The following is a 21,317-nucleotide window of genomic DNA, read 5'->3' as shown; positions in this document are numbered from 1 at the left end:
GTCTGCTACGAAGATATATGAAACTGAAGCCGAAGACATCTTATTTTTGGAGAAAACTAGGGCACCAAATAAATTATTTAACCGATACATGAATTAGGTTATTAATATAGAGAGAATTTCGTATATACCCTTATTAAACGTCAAAATATCATATTTGTCCGGGCTAACACCTAAATATCAAATTTGCCATTCTTAATATTTTAAAATATCAAATTTACCCAAATTCATTTTTAAATGGTTTTTGTTCATTTATAATCATTTTTAATAATTTTAAATCACTAAAATTGAAAGAAAACACTTAATGGACAATAATGCCCTTACCTGACAGGATTTAGTAAACACGATCAATTTTCTTGTGGCCCTCTTCTTCACGATCGCCTGTGTTAACCTCGACTTCCTCGTCTTGCCTGTCGTACCTTCCTTCTTGAAATCAAGAATACCCACTAGGTAATTGTAATTCGATGTATTCTTTTTTTCCCTCTCTCGATCTATGTTCATGATTTTGATCAAATTTCCCACGTGAATGTGTTGAAATACATGCCGACACTTGATCTTAAACTTATGTATTGTTGCTTTAATATAAATTTTCACAATTCCGTTTCCATATATTCCCTTCGTTTTGGAAACATAATCAACCAGGAGACTATACTTACTAAGTCTTGAATGCTTGAAAACCCTTATTAATGAATCTTGAATGTATTAGAATTTTCATCATAAACCTGTGTAATGCCAAATGCTTCAAGCAAATGTATTTACACAAAGCGTCTTAAAGTACAAACTGTCTAGAATGCTTAAAGTAATTAGGAAGAACAATCCATATAAATGTCCTATTTACCAAAATCAGTTTTTTAGTCGCTCAATACTTTATGATCGCTCAAATAATTGAATATAATTCCTTTATGATCAATACTTTATGATCGCTCAATAACTTGAATATAATCCTAACAACTTTAAGTAAAACAACCATCATATTGCCAGTACGATTAAGAAAGATAAACTCAATTGCAACATCATCTTTTATAGCAAGATTTTTTTGGGGCACTTTGATATTTATAGTGGTAGGAGGAGCGGAGGAATTACAACTAACAAAGAAGAAACAAAGAAATGGTGGTGATGGCATGGAGATAGAACACTAGAGAGCCATGGAGAAAACAAATTTAAGTGGGAAAAGGGGTAGGGGAATGATAGAAGTGGGTTTCATTACTGATTTGTGGGGATGCTATGACCAATTTACGATGGAGGGAGATAGAAGTTGGTAGGGTTAAAGTGGTAGTGAGGTGATCATGTTCATCGTGACGACGAAGTAACAAGCCGTGAGGAAGATGGCCACAAGGAAATTAGATCTTGCTTAATAATCCTGTCATTTAGAATTTAGAAGTCAAGGGCATTATTGTCTATTAAGTATTTTCTGATAATTTTAATGATTTAAAATTATAAAAAGGAATTATAAATTAATAAAAATCATTTAAAAAACTGATTTGGGTAAATATGATATTTTAAATAATTAAAAAGGATAAATTTGATATTTTAATTTTATGTTGGGCAAATATGATATTTTAACATTTAATAAGGGTATATATGAATTTTTCCTATTAATATAAGTGAAGAACAAACCACAAGTGAAGAACAAACCACGTATGAAAAACCTTCTATTAATGATTGTCTCATGTAGGACGAGCAAAGTCTAAAGAAACCGGTCATAAAGACTGAATGTTTATAAAAAATGACTTATTAAAAAAAAAAAAACTAAATATGTATAAATTGAGAACTTAACCTTGAATAGCCGGTCATAATGACTGAATGTGTATACAACAAAAAGTTAACATGTTTATTAAAAAAAAAAAGACAATAAGAACTAAACATGTGTATTTTTTTTGAAACGACAAACCTAACCTATTCTTAAAATACATCTTAAATCCACATATGTCCACGACGGGACTTGAACCCTCAACTTCAAGGAGGGAGGACAACACCAGATACCACTGGGCTATAAGCCCTTTGGTACTAAACATGTATATAGTAAAAACAATATTATCTTATTAAGTCATTTTTTTCATTTTTTTTTATATGTTTACGTGTAATTTTCTTTTGAGTAATCATATAAATCATTATCTATATAACGATTAAATCTTTTTAAATTATATCTTGTGATTTGTCCGAATATTAATCAAGTGCTTTGTATATCTATGTATGTGTGTAGTTCATTTCGGTTTTATCACGATATAAATGCAACCTTAACAGCAAAGTACCCCCCCCCCCCCCCCCCCCCCCCCCCAACAAAAAAAAAAAAAAAAAAAAAAGGAAAATGGCCAATGAAATTGAAATAAAAGGAAGGTGGTGAGGAGATCGAGCGGTTAATTTAATTCCCCTTGCCACAGGTTAGCTTGATGAACAAGTGTACCACAGGTTAAGGATCCCACCTTTCAGTGCATCTTTGCCCAGGTTTAGCAGAAAGATTTGTGTGCAGCTGCTTGTTTTCCCATGTGAAACGATCCAAGTCATGTCAAAGATGAAGCATCTACTGCGAAAGCTTCACATCGGTGGTGGTTTCAACGACCACAACAACCGCTTGTCCGCCACCGACACGCCATCTCAACCTCCAGCCACAACACAGTTCCACTCGTCGGCTTCTCCATCTCCATTACCTAGAGTCGGCGCCGTTGATGCTTTATCTGTTGAGAATTTAAATATCAACAACAACTCAGAGTCCTCCGCTGTTGATTTCAATTTCTTCGAGGAGGAATTCCAGATGCAGCTTGCTCTGGCGATTAGTGTGTCATCAGGATCCGCTGAGGCGCGGGAACCCGACGCTGAAACTGCACAAATTAAGGCCGCAGAGCAAAGAAGTATGGGCTGTTCCCCTTCGGAATCGCTCGTTGAATTTCTCTCGCTTCGATATTGGGTAAGATAATTCAAACTTCTAGGTCTTATTTTTCTTTGTTGTTTTGTAAGATCGTTTCAATTCATTGCATTCTATCACAATTCGATTTTGCAGTTCACTGATTCACTTCTATGTTTGACCTAAGTGTTTCGTTTAATATGATCCTAAAATGAATTTCATATTACTAAGATACATGTGTTCAACATTTAATTAGCTTATCTAAATGCCAACAAGGGTATCTAAATTGGACTTTGGGCTTTTATTTTTGCCACAAAAGGCACGTCCTCAAACTAAGCAACACAGAATGAGAGCGACCCAAGAATTTAGTATGAAATTCTAACACAAGTATATTTGTCACTGATGATAGTATTTGGTATTTGCAGAGTAATAATGTTGTAAACTATGATGAGAAAGTGATGGATGGTTTTTATGATGTATATGGGATTACTTCAAATTTAGTCACACAAGGGAAGATGCCCTCATTAGTGGAACTTCAAGCCAAAACAGTATACGATGATGTTGATTATGAAGTAATTCTAGTGGACAGAGCAAGTGATAAGAAACTGCAGCAGCTTGAGGAAAGAGTATCAAATATATCACTTGAATGTCATGCTTCGGGGATAAGCCAGATTATAAGCAGGTTGATCCAGAAAATTGGTAATATTGTTGTTGCACAAATGGGTGGTCCTGTTACTGATGCAGATGAAATGTTGAGAAGGTGGACTACTGCAAGTTATGAATTACGCAACACTCTGAAAACTGTCGTACTTCCCCTTGGTTGTATTGATTGTGGACTTTCACGTCACAGGGCCTTGCTCTTTAAGGTATTAAATGTCTTTTTTCTTTTCGCCTTTTTATTATTTAAGTTGGTTGATGTGAAAATTTTAATGTTGAACCATTAAATAGAAATCAGTGATTCTCTCAGACACATATTTGATGTGCATTAATAAAAACTGTACATTGATATGCAATAAAATAAAATAAAAACGATACGTTTGGTGCTAGGTACTTGCTGATAAGATCAACCTTCCATGTAGTCTGGTCAAAGGGAGCTACTATACTGGCACCGATGATGGAGCTGTGAACTTGATTAAGATTGATAATGGGAGGTATGGTTGTGCATGTTTTCATTTTTAATCAATTTCACCAGATGCTATAAGATATTTTTTTATTTGGTCTATGTTGCTACTTTTGGGGCACGGACTCTTTCTTGATATCAAGTCTGTGCAAAAGACATGAATTTGCATAATCGAAAATAGCTCTAGAAAGATTGTCCCATCATGTGGTATCTTTATGTAAAACAAAAAAAACAGGTTTAAAAGTTTGGAGAAGAGGTGAATGATGTAGCATCTTGTTTTGTTTAATGTTTACACAGTGAGTACATTATTGATCTAATGGGTGCTCCAGGCACCCTAATCCCTGTGGAGGTGCCAAGTTGTAATGTTGAAGTAGTAGATATCAGGAGTGGTGCAGGAGGGTATACATTGGATATAAGCTCTGAAAATGGTTTTGCAAAAGTTGTCCCATCAGATTCTTTTATAGGAGGCTCACAATTGAACACTAGAAGTGGGAGTGCTGTGGAGAGAAAGCAAACCAAGAGATTTGAGAGTGATTTCGGTAAGCTACTTCCGGCTCTTGGCAGGTCAAATGAAGGCCGGGTAGGTGGTGGTGGTGGTGGTGGAGGTGGTGGTTCACCTGCCCAAAAGTTGCAGCTTAGTGATGTCTCCAAATGTGTGATAACTGCTGCAAAAAATCCAGATTTTGCTCAAAAACTCCATGCGGTGTTGTTAAAGAGTGGTGGGCCATCTACCGAATCACTTTTAAATTTAAGTAATAGGAGAGTGGGAGAGACAAATGTGTGTGGGGCCTTTCATTTGTTGGATGCTGATCTTGATCTTATTTCCTTTACTGAGATTGGCAATGCAAATGTTAATGGGTTACCTTCTCAAGAAACAAGTGCTCATGGTGAAGATGTCATCAATGATTATGCAGTTGGTAAGAGATTTGCTGAATTTTGTATGATTTTTTCAATAGTATTTGGAATTCTAGATTCTATTCCATGGCATGTTTGGTTGGAAATTGGACAATATTTAGTTCCCTATGATATGAATCTTTCAAATTCCTTGTTTGATGGATTTCATCATTCCTAGGAGAGAGTTGATGGAAACAAATTTTATTCTTTGTTTTTTCATAAAAGATCGAAATACCCTCATTATATATAAGGGCAAAGTACAGAAAACCACTATATCTGGGGCAATTTTGTGGCTTAACCACTTACACTTAATTTTTTCTAATCAAACCATGAGAGTTTTGAGATGTTTTTCCAAATTAACCATTTTGACAGAATATTGTCAAAACGGTTAATTTGGAAAGTTGATGGTGAAATGTGATGTAAAACAAGTGCTGGTGAGACAGGATAGAACATGTCAAAATGGTTTATTTTGGAAAAATGTCTGAAACTTTTTTGTGGTTTGTTTGGAACATAAAGTATTAGTGGTTGAACTACAAAACTGCTCAAAATATATTGGTTTTATTTTGTGGTTTTCCTTTATATATCGAAAACAAAATTTCAGTTGTATAATAATATGTGTGTGTATATATATCAATAAACAAAAGATATTCAATTTTAATTATTGAATTCCATTCCATTTCTTGCCAACCAAAGTGGTGATAGATTATGATTTCTTGAAATTGCAAATCCTTTGACATATTCCATTCCTTCCAAAATCATTCTAGAAACCAAACACCTGTTTAGATGTGAAGCAAATTCATGAATGCCCTTTGTCCTTTGCAGTAAAGCCTGTAGAAAGACGATATGCAGATAATACCAAAAACAGAAAAAATTTAGACATGAAGTTGGTGGAAACATCTTGCTCCAATCAGAGAGAAAGGGAAATTCGCATTGATGAGGAGTGGGAAATCCCATGGGAGGATCTTCAGATTGGAGGACGCATTGGCATTGGTAAGAATTAGTTGTTTCCAACATATTCTATAAAACTGTATTATTACAATGGAAGTGGATCCCATAAAAGTATATATATGATAAAAAGAAGGGAATTAGCATTAGATTAATATTTTAGTATTTAATTTCCCTTTCTTGTATAGGTTCTTTTGGAGAGGTTTATCGTTCAGAATGGAATGGAACTGTAAGATGCTTCCAAATCTGAACAATTAAATTTAGCAGTTTTATAATCAATCTACTACCAGCTAGTAGTTTCCCTTCCATAATCTTTATGGAAACAAAAATGTTATGCAGGATGCTAGTTTACTTAATTTAGTAAGTAAAGCATTCATTATCTGATCCTGATGACAGGAGGTGGCTGTGAAGAAGTTTATGAACCAAGATCTCTCAGGCGATGCTCTCACTCAATTTAAAGGGGAAGTAAGTGCGCTACAAATGGACAAAATTTGCAATTTTTTTTTTTTTTCGTCGACAGGGACTTGCTCTCAATCTATTCTATTGTCTGTATAAAAGACATAAATGCCCTCCTTTTATGTCCTGTGTGAGCCTTCTGGTATTCTTCTTTTGTATACAAGGAAGGATTTGATTGAGTGCGTGGTGTTTTGTAATGTTTTGTAGGTTGAGATCATGTTAAGGTTGAGACATCCTAATGTTGTACTTTTCATGGGAGCAGTCACCCGTCCACCAAATCTCTCCATACTTACAGAATTTCTACCAAGGTTCACTGCTTCTTTCAATTCTAACCAAGTCTACAGAAATAGCAAACTACTTTTTATTATATATATATATATATATATATATATATATATATATATATATATATATATATATAGGACATTATGCTTTGACAAATTCGTTACATCAATGATGAAGTTGCTATATTTGGGTAGATTATTAAAGTACACTGGTAAATGAAAATAGGATGCTATAATAATCAAATTAATGGAAGTTCGTTGCATATAACCCATAAGTGTATCTGATTATGAATTTCTAATGTTTTACTAGCTTTAAGTTTTGTGCCTTAATTTACAAGTATTTGTTATTATTGCTACTATTACTGTAAGTGGTTCTATAAGTGGCATATGTGTGTGGCTTTTGTTTCGATCACTAAAATCCTTTTTTTTTACTACCACTCTCATCGTTGGTAACCAGATAAAAAAAATGGAAAATGCAACAAATAGTCCTTGAAGTACATATGTGAAGGATAAATCACAGGAACATTTAATGATGTCCTAATGTTGTTTAATATAAAAGATCGAGGGGAAAAACAAAACAAAAGTTCGTATCTTACCCATTTCTATCAAATTTAACCTGTGATCGATCTAAAAAAAAGTGCTTAAATGAAAGAAACAGCAATGTACATTCGTTCATCTGTACTGTTTATTATAGCATCCTAGTTTCATTTCGTCATTTTACAACATTATATTATGAAAAATCTACAAAAGTATATAGGCAATGTTATCCAAATACAAAGCTACTTCCATTGCTATAATTCGGTAGCTTTAAAAAAAATAATAAATACAATGTGATAATGAGAAAAAAATGTAATTTTTTGATATATTAATTCAGTTTCTTTGTTGTTGTTTTTATCTAGGGGTAGTTTATTTAAATTATTGCATCGTTCGAGTATCCAAGTTGATGAAAAGAGACGAATGCGTATGGCTCTTGATGTGGTACGTACATTGTTTGTCAACATTTGTCTGTTTTATTTGTGATAATTATTATGTATTTGTATGGTAAATGCTTGTAGGCCAAGGGGATGAACTATTTGCACACTAGCAATCCAGTTATTGTGCATCGGGATCTCAAGACACCAAATCTTCTTGTTGATAAAAATTGGGTTGTTAAGGTTAGTATGATTTATATTATAAGGTTCATGAAAATGAAACCTTCATTTATTTGTTAATTTTATAGCATTTTTGTAAAGTCTACATATTTCATCTAAATACAAAGCAGGTTTCATTCTGTAAGTTTTCAAAATACACTTATTTAGTAATTCACTCACACTACTTATGGTTTATGTGCAATGAATTTGGTTGTTATAGCATTCATTCCTTCCTATTACACTTACACCATTGTACTTTGAAAAATCTACCTGGCTATTGCAATGTCTTCCAAATACAAAGCAATTTTCGCTGCTGTTGTTTCAAAGTATAATGTTTTAATACGAAAAAAAATGAAAGTATCAAAGTACAATGTTGTAATAGAAATAGGATGGTAAATGAAAGTCCAATTTAAGTTGGTGGTGTTGTATTTAGTTGAAATTTAGGAATTGAATTTTGATGTATGCAGGTATGTGATTTTGGGATGTCACGCATGAAACACAATACCTTTTTGTCTTCAAAATCTACTGCTGGAACTGTGAGTTATATTTCTAAAAATAAAATAAAGCTAAATGAGGGAAAATTATTATTATGAATTAAAAAAAAAAAATGATATTGATACTGATGTTTGGTACTATCTGGCAGCCCGAATGGATGGCACCAGAAGTTTTGAGGAACGAACCTTCGAATGAAAAGTAAGTGAATATTTTTATATTATCTTGAAAAATGTTAATGTTAATGTTTGTGTTTGGCAGGTGTGATGTATATAGCTTTGGTGTAATTTTATGGGAATTAGCAACTTTACGCATACCGTGGACAGAGATGAACTCGATGCAGGTTGTTGGTGCTGTTGGTTTTCAGTTCAGACATCTCGACATTCCACAGCATATTCATCCTACACTTGCATGCATAATAAGCGATTGTTGGCATCTGTAAGTCGCTTGCTTGCTTTTCTGGTATTTAATTTAAATTGTTATTCATGTCTTTTTGCACATTCAAATTCTCTTTGTTTTTCTAGGGACCCACAGCTGCGGCCGTCTTTCAAAGAGATCATTTCCCGACTTAGACAATTCTCAAATGACACAACAAAAACCACAACACTTAAATAACATGCTATTGTAGTCGGGGATCCAAACACCCATGATTCTTGTACATTGAAACAAAAAAAAACAAAACAAAAAAGAAACAGAGAGGAGTGGATCGGGAAGTGTAGGTTTTGTTTCAATCAAAATGATGGATACAAGGCCAAACCAAACCAAACCAAACCACATACATTTTGTTACACTCCGGTTCGTTTCATTGCTGTGCAAAGTGCAGTTATAACTGGGGTTGGTAAATGTTTGTTTGGTAACAGAAGTTGTTTATTTTGATGTGGTAGTTTGACCAAAGAGAAGGGAAATAAACATTTACAAGTGTTTGGAAACAAACGTATGAGGTGTCTCTTAAGTTAAGTAAAAGTTTGAGGTGCTTTTTTTTTCTTGTGAAAAAACACACGGTAGTTTACAAACATAATTTATTTGTGAATGGAAACATTTTAGGTGTAGACATAGGAAAGTAAATAGAAATGTTGTTTTTCTTGATCATGTATCAAAACACTTATACGAAAGTTTATTTTTGTTTGGAAGATTTGGTGATTACGGTTTTTCTTTTCTGTCCTGGCTGTGGTTAGGTTAGTTGTGACAAAATTCTTTTCTGTTATCGATCAATCTGAATTGTAATATTATGAACAAATCAGTTGAAAAGAATCAAGTGAAGTTTTAAAGAACTGAAATAGAATAAAAGTTTGGAGTAGGAATATCCACCGATATCTTTAGAAGTAGACCTTGAAATTGCAAAAATAGTCCTTGTGGTTTGTCAATTTTTTTGGATAAGGTCCAAAAAGTAATTTATTAGCAAAAACGATCTTTATTTGATGGTTTTGTTGTAGTTTTAGTCCTTACTTGGTTGAGTTTAACAGTATGGCTGTTAACTTTTGGCAAATGACGAATTTACCCATAGGAATCATTTTTGCAGTTTGATCTTTTTACCAAACTATAAGGATCAATTATGCAAATTTTCTTTTTCATTTTATTGAATTCTTTTAATTAATTCTTTTTAACTTCTTTCTTATTGTATTATTTTTTTCATTAGATTATTATATATTAATAAATATTATTTCTAATATATTATATTTATATATTAACAAATATTACTTTATTTGTCGCCATCGGTATCGGTAATGAATGGTCGGCTAGAGGTGGTATGTTGTATGTTTTATGGGGTTTATTGTGCATTGTGTGGGTAGTTGAATGATGTAGTTTTCGTTGAGAATTGTCGACTGTAGGCAATGTTCTAAAAGGCGTGAGGCGTGGCGTGGCGGCAGGGCCAAGCCTCAAGCTTAACGGGTTATGGCGAGCCATGACGTTTTTCAAGGCGTGATGTAAGGTGGCGATTTTGTATTAATTTATAATTATATTACCGCATAAATATAAATTTATATCAAATATACCTAGTTTTTAGACGTGTTATATCAACAACTAATAACAGAAAGTTAATAAAAAACACAATACTTGTATGTCTGATTAGAAAAGGTATAAAAAAGAGCAAAAAAACGTGTCTCGAACGAAAAAACACGCGCCATAACACGCCATGGCACGCCATATCACACCTTGCCACGGGCCACGCCTAACAGCAACGTTATGAAACTTTTCGTAACGGCGACGTCGCGCCTCACGCCATGGCGCGCCTTGGCGCCCGCCATGACGCGCCTTTTAGAACACTGACTGTAGGCGATGATCGTCGATTTCCAGCGAGATGATATGATGACACAAGGTGGTAGAAGGCAATGAATTAAGGAGCTGACTAGGAGTGTTTGGATTGGATTGGACCTCCTGGTGGTTGTAGCAGGATATGGTCGACTTAGTGGCATATATAGAGGATTCCGACGGATTGTGATGAGGTTGTCTTAGGTGGCTATTGATAGCGTTGGGTGTAACAAGTTGGTGGAGTTTCTGTCAAACAATCGATGAAGGTGATTGACGGTTGTCTCACTGATTTTCGACGATGGGACGCGACACTTTTGCGTATTCTTACAGCTTTGTGGTGGAACCAATAAAATTAAAAAGAAATAATATTATACATTATAAATTATTAACCCAATAAAATGATATTTATTATATATAAAAATAATAATCCAATAAAAAAAATTAACGTAATAAAAAAAATTAAATGAAATTAATAATACAATAAAGTAATATTTATTAATAGAAAAATATTATATGGTAAAAAAATATTTATTAATATATAATAATCCAATAAAACAGAATTAATCCAATAAAGAAGAAATTTAAAAAATGATTAAAAAAATTAATAATATAATAAAATAATATTTGTTAAGATATAAATATAATATAATAAAATTAGTATTTATTAATATATAATAATCCAATGAAAAAGAATTAATCCAATAAAGAAGAAATTAAAAAAAATTAATAATATAATAAAATAATATTTATTAATATGTGAATATAATATATTAAAAATAATATTAATTAATATATAATAATCCAATAAGAAAGAATTAAAAAAGATTTAATTAAAAGAATTAATGTATAATAATTCAATAAAATGAAAAAGAAAAATTATAGAAATGGTCCTTGTAGTTTGGTAAAAAGATAAAACTGTAGAAATGGTTCCTACGGGTAAATCCGTCATTTTCAAAAACTTAACAGCTAAACTGTTAAACTTAATGAGGTAGGGACCAAAACTACAATAAAATCACCAATTAGGGACTTTTTTGCTAATAAACTTTTTTTTGGACCTTACCCAAAGAATTTGACAAACCACAGGGACCATTTTTGCAATTTTGTCTATTATGAACAAGGTTCTTAAGGTGTGGTGTTTGTGTAGATACACATTTGGCAAGGTGTATGTAGAAGCCAACTAGTTTTCGATTGTCTCTAGATTTGATTGAGATATTTTGCTCAAGAGAGAAAGAGAGTTTTAGTGAGAGGCAAGTAAATTGTTTAAGTAGTTGAAGGAATGGTGGTTTGTAGGGCTGTTCATTATTCGGATAAAACCGAATTATCCAATTGGACAATTTGGATTGGACTATTTGGTTCGGATATTCGGATTTTTGGATTGGTTTTCAATAAAACCGAATTATTATTTTGGATTTCGGATTGGTTTTGATTTATAAAATAAGAATCGAATAGTCTAAAAAAGCCGAATAAACATTTATTATTTACCTATTTATAATATATATCTATAATTATTTATTATTTTTGTAATTTATTTTTTCAAATACGCTCAAAACGTTTCACCCGATAAAAAAAAACATTAATATGCATTTTCTCTCGAAAGTTTTGTATCTATAAAATATTGAACTATAATATATCTTCTTATTTGTTGTTTATAAATTTCAAATCACAACTAAATTATTTTTTTTTCTTCTTGTGTAAAGTTGGGTAATATTATAATTATATGTCGTTTTAAAATGTTTCGATTTTTGAAAACCGAATTATAAAAACCAATCCAACCGAATTGTAATTGGATCGGATCAGATCAGATTTGAATTCAGTTTGGACAATTCGGATCCATGTTTTGAAAATCAAAATCAATTTGGATTTACTTGATTGGATCGGATCAAACCGATCCATCCAAACAAACACCCCTAGTGGTTTGCATTTTGACTAGTTTTCTTTCATATGTAAAGTAAAGGTATGTTGTTATATTATGATCTGTAAGTATCATTTCTATGCATTGAACATGTCCAGTTTATACATTCTACGTGTAAAATAAAATTGTTTGAAGTTGCTTTCTTATTGTTAGAGCAACTCCAATGGTAAAACACAAACATAGTGACTTCTAAACATTAAAATGGTATAATCAATCTAACCACACACTAATATGATGTATTTTAGAGGTCAAACATTTGACCTTCATATTTGGTGTTTGAGACCAACTCCAATGATAAAACACAAAAATAATGACTTTTGAACATTAAAATAGTGTGATCAATCCAACTACACATTAAAATTGTATATTTTAGAGGTCAAACATTTTGGCCTTCATATTTGGTGTTTAGTGTATTCTACACACTAAAATGGGGTATTTTAGAGGTTGGTTGGAATGCTAAAGAGAAAAACTAACATTAAAATGGTGTTTTTTTAGTGTTTCATTGGAGTTGATCTGAGTGCATCTGATATTAAAATGGGGTATTTTAGAGGTTGGTTTGAATGTTAAAGAGAAAAACTAACACTAAAATGGTGTTTTAGTCTCCCATTAGAGTTGGTCTGAATGTATCCCACACTAAAATGAAGTATTTTAGAGGTCGGTTGGAATGCTTGAGAGAAAAAATAACACTATAATGATGTTTTTTGTGTCCCATTGAAGTTGGTCTTAGGACCATAAAAAGAAATGAAAAGGTTTGGAATAAGTATCATCAATCTATTCCATTCGCCACAATACCAATGTCTCTGCATCTACTTTATAAGTGGATATAATAAATTTCCAATTTGACCAACTAAATAAACCCCAATCCAAGCAAATTTCATTAATTACTTTTTTGGAATATTATTGGAATCCCCTAAGAGGCCCTGACACTAGTGACATGTTTAAATGCGAAATTGATATGCTTTTTGTTGTAAATTTAACAACAAAACAATTTGTAATCTTCACATATGCAATATGGGGTCTCACTAATAACCAATGTTTTATAAACTGGTTTTTTAGTTGAACCAATATGATGATCGGTTTCCGATTTAACCGGTTCGACCGTCGGTTCAACCGGTTTCTATAATTTTCATTTTTTTTCTTCATATTTTCGCACACACATAGACAGAGCGTATCTACCCTTTAAAGAGTGGGGGCCTATGCCCCCAATGACTTTTGATGGACAATAAATTTAGTATGCTAATGTGGGATTAATTTTTCATTATATAACAAAGGCTTTCACTTGGTCCTTAGGTAAAGCAAATACAACATGCAACATAAGTCTTTTGACTTTTAAATTTCAAACATCACCTAAATTACTCCAAATTGTATTGTCCTCAAGATGTATTCACAAAATAAGTTAAGAAATTTAACTTAATTTTTGTTTGATAATTTTAATAAGTAATTTTATGTTTTTTGATTTTGATAAATTTTACATTTATTTGATTTTGGTAAATTTGACCAAATTGTAAGTGGTTTATGTGAGTTTTTTCAAGTCAAATGTATTTTGTTAATTAAAACATGTTACAACTTACAAGCATACAATTGCTAAATCATTTGGTCATTAAATATTTTACATGTAGCATTATCTATAAACCATCGTTATAACATTTTATTTCAATTCTTTTACTATTACTACTTTATATTTTTAAAATGTATATATTGATAGTAGTGAAAATTATTATTTATTAAGATGATATGCTATAATTACCTACATTATTTGTGGATTTTTTTTTTCTAGCATGGGCGACCTCTCAAATAGATCATAATGAACATTTTTTGAGAATTTTTCTAATGTATTGTGAAGTATCTTCAAGTGCAATCCGTTTATATTTTTTTTCAGTGTCCACCTCACTCTGAATTCACTAGTGCCCCCAACCAACAAAATTCATATGTCCGCCACTGCACATAGACACCCACAAGTTTAAAAATTAAAAAATACACATAAATACAAATTGAAGATCAAGCCAAATACATTAAAAACACGTAACTGTAAGTTTTATATCAATCTACGTACATCAAAAGTAAAATAAAATATAATACAGATACAAAATATAGTTTTAGATGAATACAAATGCATTAAAAAACTTTATAATATTTACCATGTGTTTTTAATCAAATAAATGTAAATAGATGTGAAAAAAACTAAGTTTGTTATGAAAATGAATCATTTCCATGTGTTTTTTTAGTTTAACCGGTTCAACCAGATTTTTGTAAAAATCGGTCGGTTCATTCCGATTCAAAAATAGACATAAAACCGGTGCTAGTTGAACCGCTATCTTCTCCGGTTCCTGATCTAACCGGTTCGACCAACTGGTTCAAACCGATTTTTAAAACATTGTTAATATCCCATTGATCTCAAAGTTTCAAGTCAAATTGCAACTTGTTTATCTTCACAATTTTAATTTCAAATATCTGGGGGCAACATTGACATGCTATTTTCATACAAATTAATTATAAAGAAAATAATATCAAAATATAACTATGGATATATTTGTAAATTGATTTGAATAGTGTATATGCTTATTATTATGGTTGGACTTAATGTTTTTAAAAGATTTGATTTTAATATTGTATTATTTTTTCTTACAATTTAGTCACTAATTCTTTTAGTTTTTTTTTTTTTTTTTTTTTTTTTTTTTTTTTTTTTAATTTTAATCATTTAACCGATACTAAAAGACACAAAATTTTCACTTTTTTTTGACATTAGTTTCTTTCAATGTTGACCACTTCCATTTGAAACATCTCTCTCTCTCTCTCTCTATATATATATATATATATAATATATATATATATATATATATATATATATATATATATATATATATATATATATATATATATATAGGGCTAGGTTATTTTGTTTTTTACATTTATCGTGTGCTAGAATACACCAATAGAAATTTAGTAAATTAAATAATTATAGATATTAAATGATTTCCATAATTATATGTATATTAAATAATATCCATAATTATAAATCTCTTTTTATGGAAACTAATTAAATCCGTCGTTAATGCCAACAATAACATTCTTTCAGAATAAATTTGCATGTTTTTATATATGAGTTCGTACTTTGTTTCAAGACTCAATCACTTAAAATACAATAAAGTTGTATGGAATATGAAAAACGAGAGTGTATTCTACTAGAAAACACTCTCATTCTTCTAGATATGAATTTATTCTGAAAGAATATTATTGTTGATATTAATGACGAATTTAATTAGTTTCCATAAAAAGGAGTTATAAGTATGAATAGCATTTAATATATATATATATATATATATATATATATATATATATATATAACCGTATAAATATATATTTTTTACATTTAAAAATCATATTCTTTTTAGTAAATACAAGTTTTCTATTTTTAAATAGTAAAGTTATGTATAAATATATATTATTTATTTATTACCGTACTTTTCATTAAATACATAATTTTAATATAAAAATTATATTTTGGCATATAAATGTAATTTTAACATAAAAGTACGGTTTAAATATATTAAAAAGATATATTTATTCAAAAAATATTAATTGCAATATTTCTTTTACAACTTTATTTCATTAAATTATAAGGACTACACATTCATACATGTAGAATCGTGGTTATTAGTCATGAAAGGGTGTAATGTGATAAGAACAAATAAAGAAGATTAAAATATCCCACTAAACTAAAAGAAATATTGGATGTATCAAATTGTAGAAGTTTAAGATGACATGACCTCGTTTAAACCCTAATTTATAATTAAAATTACATATTTATATGTAAAAATAAACATTTTACATTAAAATTACGTATTTAATGAAACATAATGTCATAATATAAATAATACATATTTACACATAACATTATGTTTTAAATATAAAAAACTTGTATTTAGTTATTATATAAAAACATGGTTTTTTATATATAAAAAAATGTATTTATACGGTTTCAAAAGAAAAAAAAATTATATTTATACGGTTTCAAATGGAAAATTGTTAACATTGAACGGAATTGGAAAAATATTCGATTTAAACAAGAAAATGTTGTGTCAAAATTGAAAAAAGGTGAAAACTTAGTGTCAAAAGTGAAAAAAAGAAAGAAAACCAATTCTTATGGTTCGAAACATGGATTGTCATAGGATATTAGTGTCGAGATTCCACCGATTAATTGTGATGAAGTTTGAGAGGAATTTATTTATACGGTTTCAAAAGTAAAAAAAAAATTATATTTATACGGTTTCAAATAGAAAATTGTTAACATTGAACGAAATTGGAAAAATGTTCGATTTAAACAAGAAAATGTTGTGTCAAAGTTGAAAAAAAGAAAGAAAACCAGTTCTTAGGGTTCGAAACATGGATTGTCAGAGGATATTAGTGTCGAGATTCCAATGATTAATTGTGGTGAAGTTTGAGAGGAATTTGACAATGTTAGGCGAAGCTATCGTCGGAGCAGGAGCAGATGAACCAAATTGTTGCTAGCGTTCCAACAGACTTCGAGTATATGGACGAGGGTTGTACTCCGGTGAGTTAGGGATCTTTCGATGGAGAAATGTGGTTGGTTTCAAAGATTTTTGATGTGTTTCGGTTGAATGTAGACATATTTGAGAAGATAAAAGCTTATATCGGGGAAAAAGAGATGGGATAAGATTGTATACGAGAGAGAGAGAGAGAGAGAGAGAGAGAGAGAGAGAGAGAGAGAGAGAGAGAGAGAGAGAGAGAGAGAGAGAGAGAGAGAGAGAGAGAGAGAGAGAGAGAGAGAGAGAGAGATTTTAATTTTCTTTAAACAATTTAAGTATTATAATAATTACAAAAATAAAAATAAATAAATTATAAAGGCATAAAGGTAATTGTAAGTGTTGTCCAAAATTAAACTATAGATACACTACAAAAAGTTTTTTTAAACCAAAATCATAGAGTATAATTTTAACGTAATTTTGTCCTTTTCCAAATAAAATCACGGAGGAAAGTCAATCTAGCCCACCGCCAATGGTGTCTGGGTTCATGCACCTTCCTAATCGCAATCCCAAATTACAGCCGGTTTTCCATTTCACGAATTAATAAATAAATACAGTAATACACCCTCACTCACGGATAATTTACTAAAATTTAGCTTCCCCTTAAATTCACATGATTCTTGTTTCATCCTTCTCGCAACTTCGTATGATACTTGTCTCCCTCATGTTTGAATGCATTTCCTTACTTTGGATGTTCTACACCTACGACAGGTAACTTCGTTTTCTGCTCAGATCTTACTTTATCATTCATTTTAGCTGTCTGGATTTTCGTTTAAGCATATAAATTTGGGATTCAAGTTGTGGAAAACAGCTACTTGGACTTTGTTTGACCTTCTATGTATGTGTTAATGGTGAATTTGGGATTTATTTTTGGATGATTCTCATGTAGAATATAGGGTTAGGATGTTAAATTTGTAGGGTAATATTTGTGGATTTCTTTTCCGTCCACTAAAAGCTGCAGATGGATCGATTTTAATGTAGAGCAAAGTTATCTTGAAACTTATTGTCTCTAATGCTTCAATGTACGTTCAGAGAACCTGCCTCTTATTTCAATGTCTCATTGTTCAAATTGCTGTTTGTTTTGTCTTCAAACTTATTTTTCGGAAGATTGAGTATGCAATTTAAGGTGCCGTTTCCTTTTTATCCAATGTACTTACTACTTAATGGGGACATGAATAAATCTGGTAAATTATTATTGTTGTTTCCTTTTGACTTGATGCAGAAAGAAAAAATTAAAGGACTTAATGCATAAAGCCAGAGATATGAGGCTTTTGTTTGATGAATTTTAAATTTTAGTAAAATGACACCAATGTTGGTATCTCAGTAAATTTTCGGGTGTTTATTACTTCTAATTTTTTTTTTTTTTTTTTTTTTTTGTGAACTGTGTTATTAGTAAAGAACAATACTTATTTCTTATAGGGATGGTAATTAATAAATCTTGATATTGTGACAAATTGGTTTTGGTTTTTCTTACCAGTAGAAGTATATTAGCAATTGTGTATTGAGGAGTATAAGGGAACGTTGCAAGTCATCCATGGGATTTGAACTTGTGCAACTCCAAAGTGATCATCACTAGGCCACCCCAAGATTTAAATGTTTCACTTGTTACCAATTTATGCAACTGACACGAAATATGTTTTTTTGTATAGATGTATGTATAATCTATAATGTTCTTTTCGGAAAGTATATTAATTAATAACTTTAACAGACATATTCAAGTATTGTCAAACTTTGTTGTTTGTTCTATTGTCAACCATTAACCGTGTTTTGTTTTGTGTTTGTGTTTGTTACAGCTACAGGGCCATCTATTGTAAGGAAGGTGTCATTTTATGGATCTGACAAGTTTGGAGCCCCTTAAAGATTGCAAATATTTCTTTTCTTGTGATTCCAATTTCCTTCATATCCTCATCAACAAGAACATTGTTAGTTGTTTCGACTTTCGATAAATGCAAAAAGTAGCAACGTGCTTCCATTTCTCGAGGTTGGATTGAACTTGAACGCCGGAAATCGAGAGCTTGTGTTGTGGTAGCTCTTAAGGTATCTAAAACTGTTTCTTTTTATTACTTTATATGTTTTTTTATTAGGTAAATGCAAAAAATAGCAACATGCTTTCATTGATATGTTTGTTATAGCATTCTACTTTATGGCTCATTGTACTTGTACTTTGAAAAATCTTTCTAATTATATATAGCAATATCATCCAAATACAAACACAAGTTTCACTGCTACAATTGGGCAGATCTTTCAAAGTATAATGCCCTAGTAATGATTCTATAATTTGGTAGACTATTCAAAGAACAATGTCTTGATAAGACAAAAATTGTAACTACAATGATGTAATAGAAGTAAATTGAATTACATGACTATAAACATCGCTATTTCTTGCATCTAGCATTTTATCATTTGTGACTTCCCTAGACGTAGGTGCATTTGTTACACGGGAAAGGAGGGCGTTCATGTCTTTTCCACAATCAAGAGATTGAGAAGGAGTCCTTGACAAGAAAAAGGAAAAAAAAAAAAACGCAATTTTTGTCCCATTGACAAGACACGAATGGATTTGTTTTGTAGATATTTTAGCATGAAGCCAGTAGCAGCGGTTGATGTTGATGTTGATGTCGAAGAGCACGGGAGTTATAGGAAAGATATTGAGCATGATTTATGGCCTCTTGGGGAAATCAACCCAACAAAAGGAAGTTTTCCATGTTGTTTGGTGTGGACCCCACTTCCAATTGTCTCGTGGTTGGCTCCTTTCATTGGACATGTTGGGTTATGCATGGAGGATGGAGCTGTGGTGGAGTTTTCGGGTTCCAACCTTGTGACTGTTGATGATTTTGCTTATGGTGGTGTCGCTCGTTACATTCAACTTGACCGCAACCAGGTATTAAGCTTGACTACACTTCGGTTCCGTTTTTTTTTTTTTTTTTTTTTTATAAAATCATTTTTCTTTTTGGGTTCAACCGGATTGGTTTTAGGTTGCTTAAAGTAATAACAATCCTTTGCAATGGATCACACGAACCTCTTGAAGTCAGAGAGAGTCCGTGAAAGCATAAAAGATATTTGTTGAATTTTTCTGTATGTATGTAACTGCAAAAATATTCTAGGCAGGTGCAGAAAAATCAAAATCAAACCAAATTTAAAAAAAAAAAAAATGAATCGTTTTCAAAGGCTTTGGGGTTTTGTTTTAAAAAGCTGGAAGTTTAGGTTTTTGTTGGACTATTGATTTGAAATAAATTTATGAACGTTTTTTTGTTATTCTATATTACAAGACCCAACAAGTATCTTCTTCATGTTCTCATTGATTCTAATTTCAACATGTCCATGTATTCAATTGCTATTTTATTGCTTTATGCAACCAGAAGAAGAAAAAATAAAATCTAGAAAAATAACGGAAAAAACTCGAACAAAATCGTTTTTTTTTCCCTTCCGGGTTTGGGTTTGGTTTGGTTTTAAAATGGAGAAAGAGCAAGATATAGCAGTGTACTTTTTATTTATTTATTATAGCATATCTTACTTTCATCTTGACTGATACAACATGATAATGTCAATGTTGTTGTTACCATTAATTATTGCTATTATTAACTGAAGTGTATGTATGTATGTATGTATGTATGTAGTGTTGCTTCCCATCAAGCCTTGCGAAGCACACATGCAAGTACCGTTACAAGCATTCAGAAAACGGAACGGCTATAAGTTGGGATGATGCGATCCGGTCAAGTAGGCGGCAGTTTGAGCACAAATCTTACAACCTCTTCACATGTAATTCCCACTCTTTTGTTGCCAACATTCTCAACCGAATTTGTTATGGGGGATCAATGAGTTGGAACATGATGAACGTGGCTGCTCTTGTCCTTTTCAACTTCAAGGGCCACTGGGTGGATGCTTTGGCCATCGTTAAATCATTTCTACCCTTTACTCTCATGGCTTGTTTTGGTATTGCCATTGTCGGCTGGCCATTTTTAATTGGTCTTCTCTCCTTTTCTCTTCTCCTCATTGCTTGGTTTTCTCTAGCTACATTTTGTCTCAAAAATCTTATGGAAGGCTAATGCTAATGCTAATCTTATTATTTCTTTTCCAAAATACTATTATATCTTGGTTTTCTCTAGCTACATAACTTTAATTTCTTCATAATATATCAATCGCATTGGTGGAATTGAAAAATCATAACTTGTGTTTAAAATTCTAATCATCACTTTGCTGTCAATGTATTTTAAGATTTAAATGATGTCAAAAAAGTTGCCCTTGTATGCTTAGCAACAAGGAACGATAATCGTCGAGGGAGATTTTACATATAATCCTTAGGTTGGTCATGGGACTGATTTGGCGGGGGTGTCCAGTGGCATTGCGAATGCTTAAATAACTGGTGGTATATGAAGTGTCCATCGGCAACTAGGGCTATAAACAAATTGAACATTCAACGAATCATTCGTGATCATTCGCAGTGAGTCTAGCAC

General features: G+C 31.6%; 2 protein-coding genes across 2 annotated transcripts; both read left to right on the top strand.

Annotated features, from left to right (window-relative positions):
• Nucleotides 1-2,346: 2,346 nt before the first annotated feature.
• Nucleotides 2,347-9,290, top strand: LOC145052882 (putative serine/threonine-protein kinase SIS8). Its single transcript, XM_079000800.1, has 14 exons — nt 2,347-2,902; nt 3,265-3,705; nt 3,887-3,990; nt 4,257-4,876; nt 5,676-5,843; nt 5,987-6,027; nt 6,195-6,263; nt 6,462-6,562; nt 7,438-7,516; nt 7,594-7,692; nt 8,136-8,204; nt 8,312-8,361; nt 8,422-8,598; nt 8,685-9,290. The coding sequence occupies exons 1-14, from the start codon at nt 2,501-2,503 to the stop codon at nt 8,773-8,775; spliced, it is 2,511 nt and encodes an 836-aa protein (XP_078856926.1). The 5' UTR covers nt 2,347-2,500; the 3' UTR covers nt 8,776-9,290.
• An 8,049-nt stretch (nt 9,291-17,339) lies between these two features.
• RTE1 (protein REVERSION-TO-ETHYLENE SENSITIVITY-like protein (DUF778)) lies at nt 17,340-20,943 on the top strand. The gene is made up of 4 exons (XM_079000799.1): nt 17,340-17,577; nt 18,660-18,903; nt 19,435-19,744; nt 20,481-20,943. Exons 3-4 carry the CDS (start codon nt 19,445-19,447, stop codon nt 20,907-20,909), a joined length of 729 nt encoding a protein of 242 aa, XP_078856925.1. The 5' UTR covers nt 17,340-17,577; nt 18,660-18,903; nt 19,435-19,444; the 3' UTR covers nt 20,910-20,943.
• The last annotated feature ends 374 nt before the right edge of the window (nt 20,944-21,317 follow it).

The sequence above is a fragment of the Lactuca serriola genome, chromosome 5 (genome assembly GCF_051521515.1).
Source record: "Lactuca serriola cultivar US96UC23 chromosome 5, Lser_US96UC23_V15, whole genome shotgun sequence".
In the NCBI taxonomy this organism is placed as follows: domain Eukaryota; kingdom Viridiplantae; phylum Streptophyta; class Magnoliopsida; order Asterales; family Asteraceae; genus Lactuca; species Lactuca serriola.
This window is presented reverse-complemented; position numbering and strand designations above follow the sequence as displayed.

Excerpts from the sequence above, each read along its gene's own strand:
- LOC145052882 (XM_079000800.1), top strand. The coding sequence starts at position 2,501 with ATGTCAAAGATGAAGCATCTACTGCGAAAGCTTCACATCGGTGGTGGT. Across the intron at positions 6,563-7,437 it reads CTTACAGAATTTCTACCAAG|GGGTAGTTTATTTAAATTAT; the intron begins GTTCACTGCTTC and ends GTTTTTATCTAG. Across the intron at positions 8,205-8,311 it reads CAAAATCTACTGCTGGAACT|CCCGAATGGATGGCACCAGA; the intron begins GTGAGTTATATT and ends ACTATCTGGCAG.
- RTE1 (XM_079000799.1), top strand. The coding sequence starts at position 19,445 with ATGAAGCCAGTAGCAGCGGTTGATGTTGATGTTGATGTCGAAGAGCAC. Across the intron at positions 19,745-20,480 it reads TTCAACTTGACCGCAACCAG|TGTTGCTTCCCATCAAGCCT; the intron begins GTATTAAGCTTG and ends GTATGTATGTAG.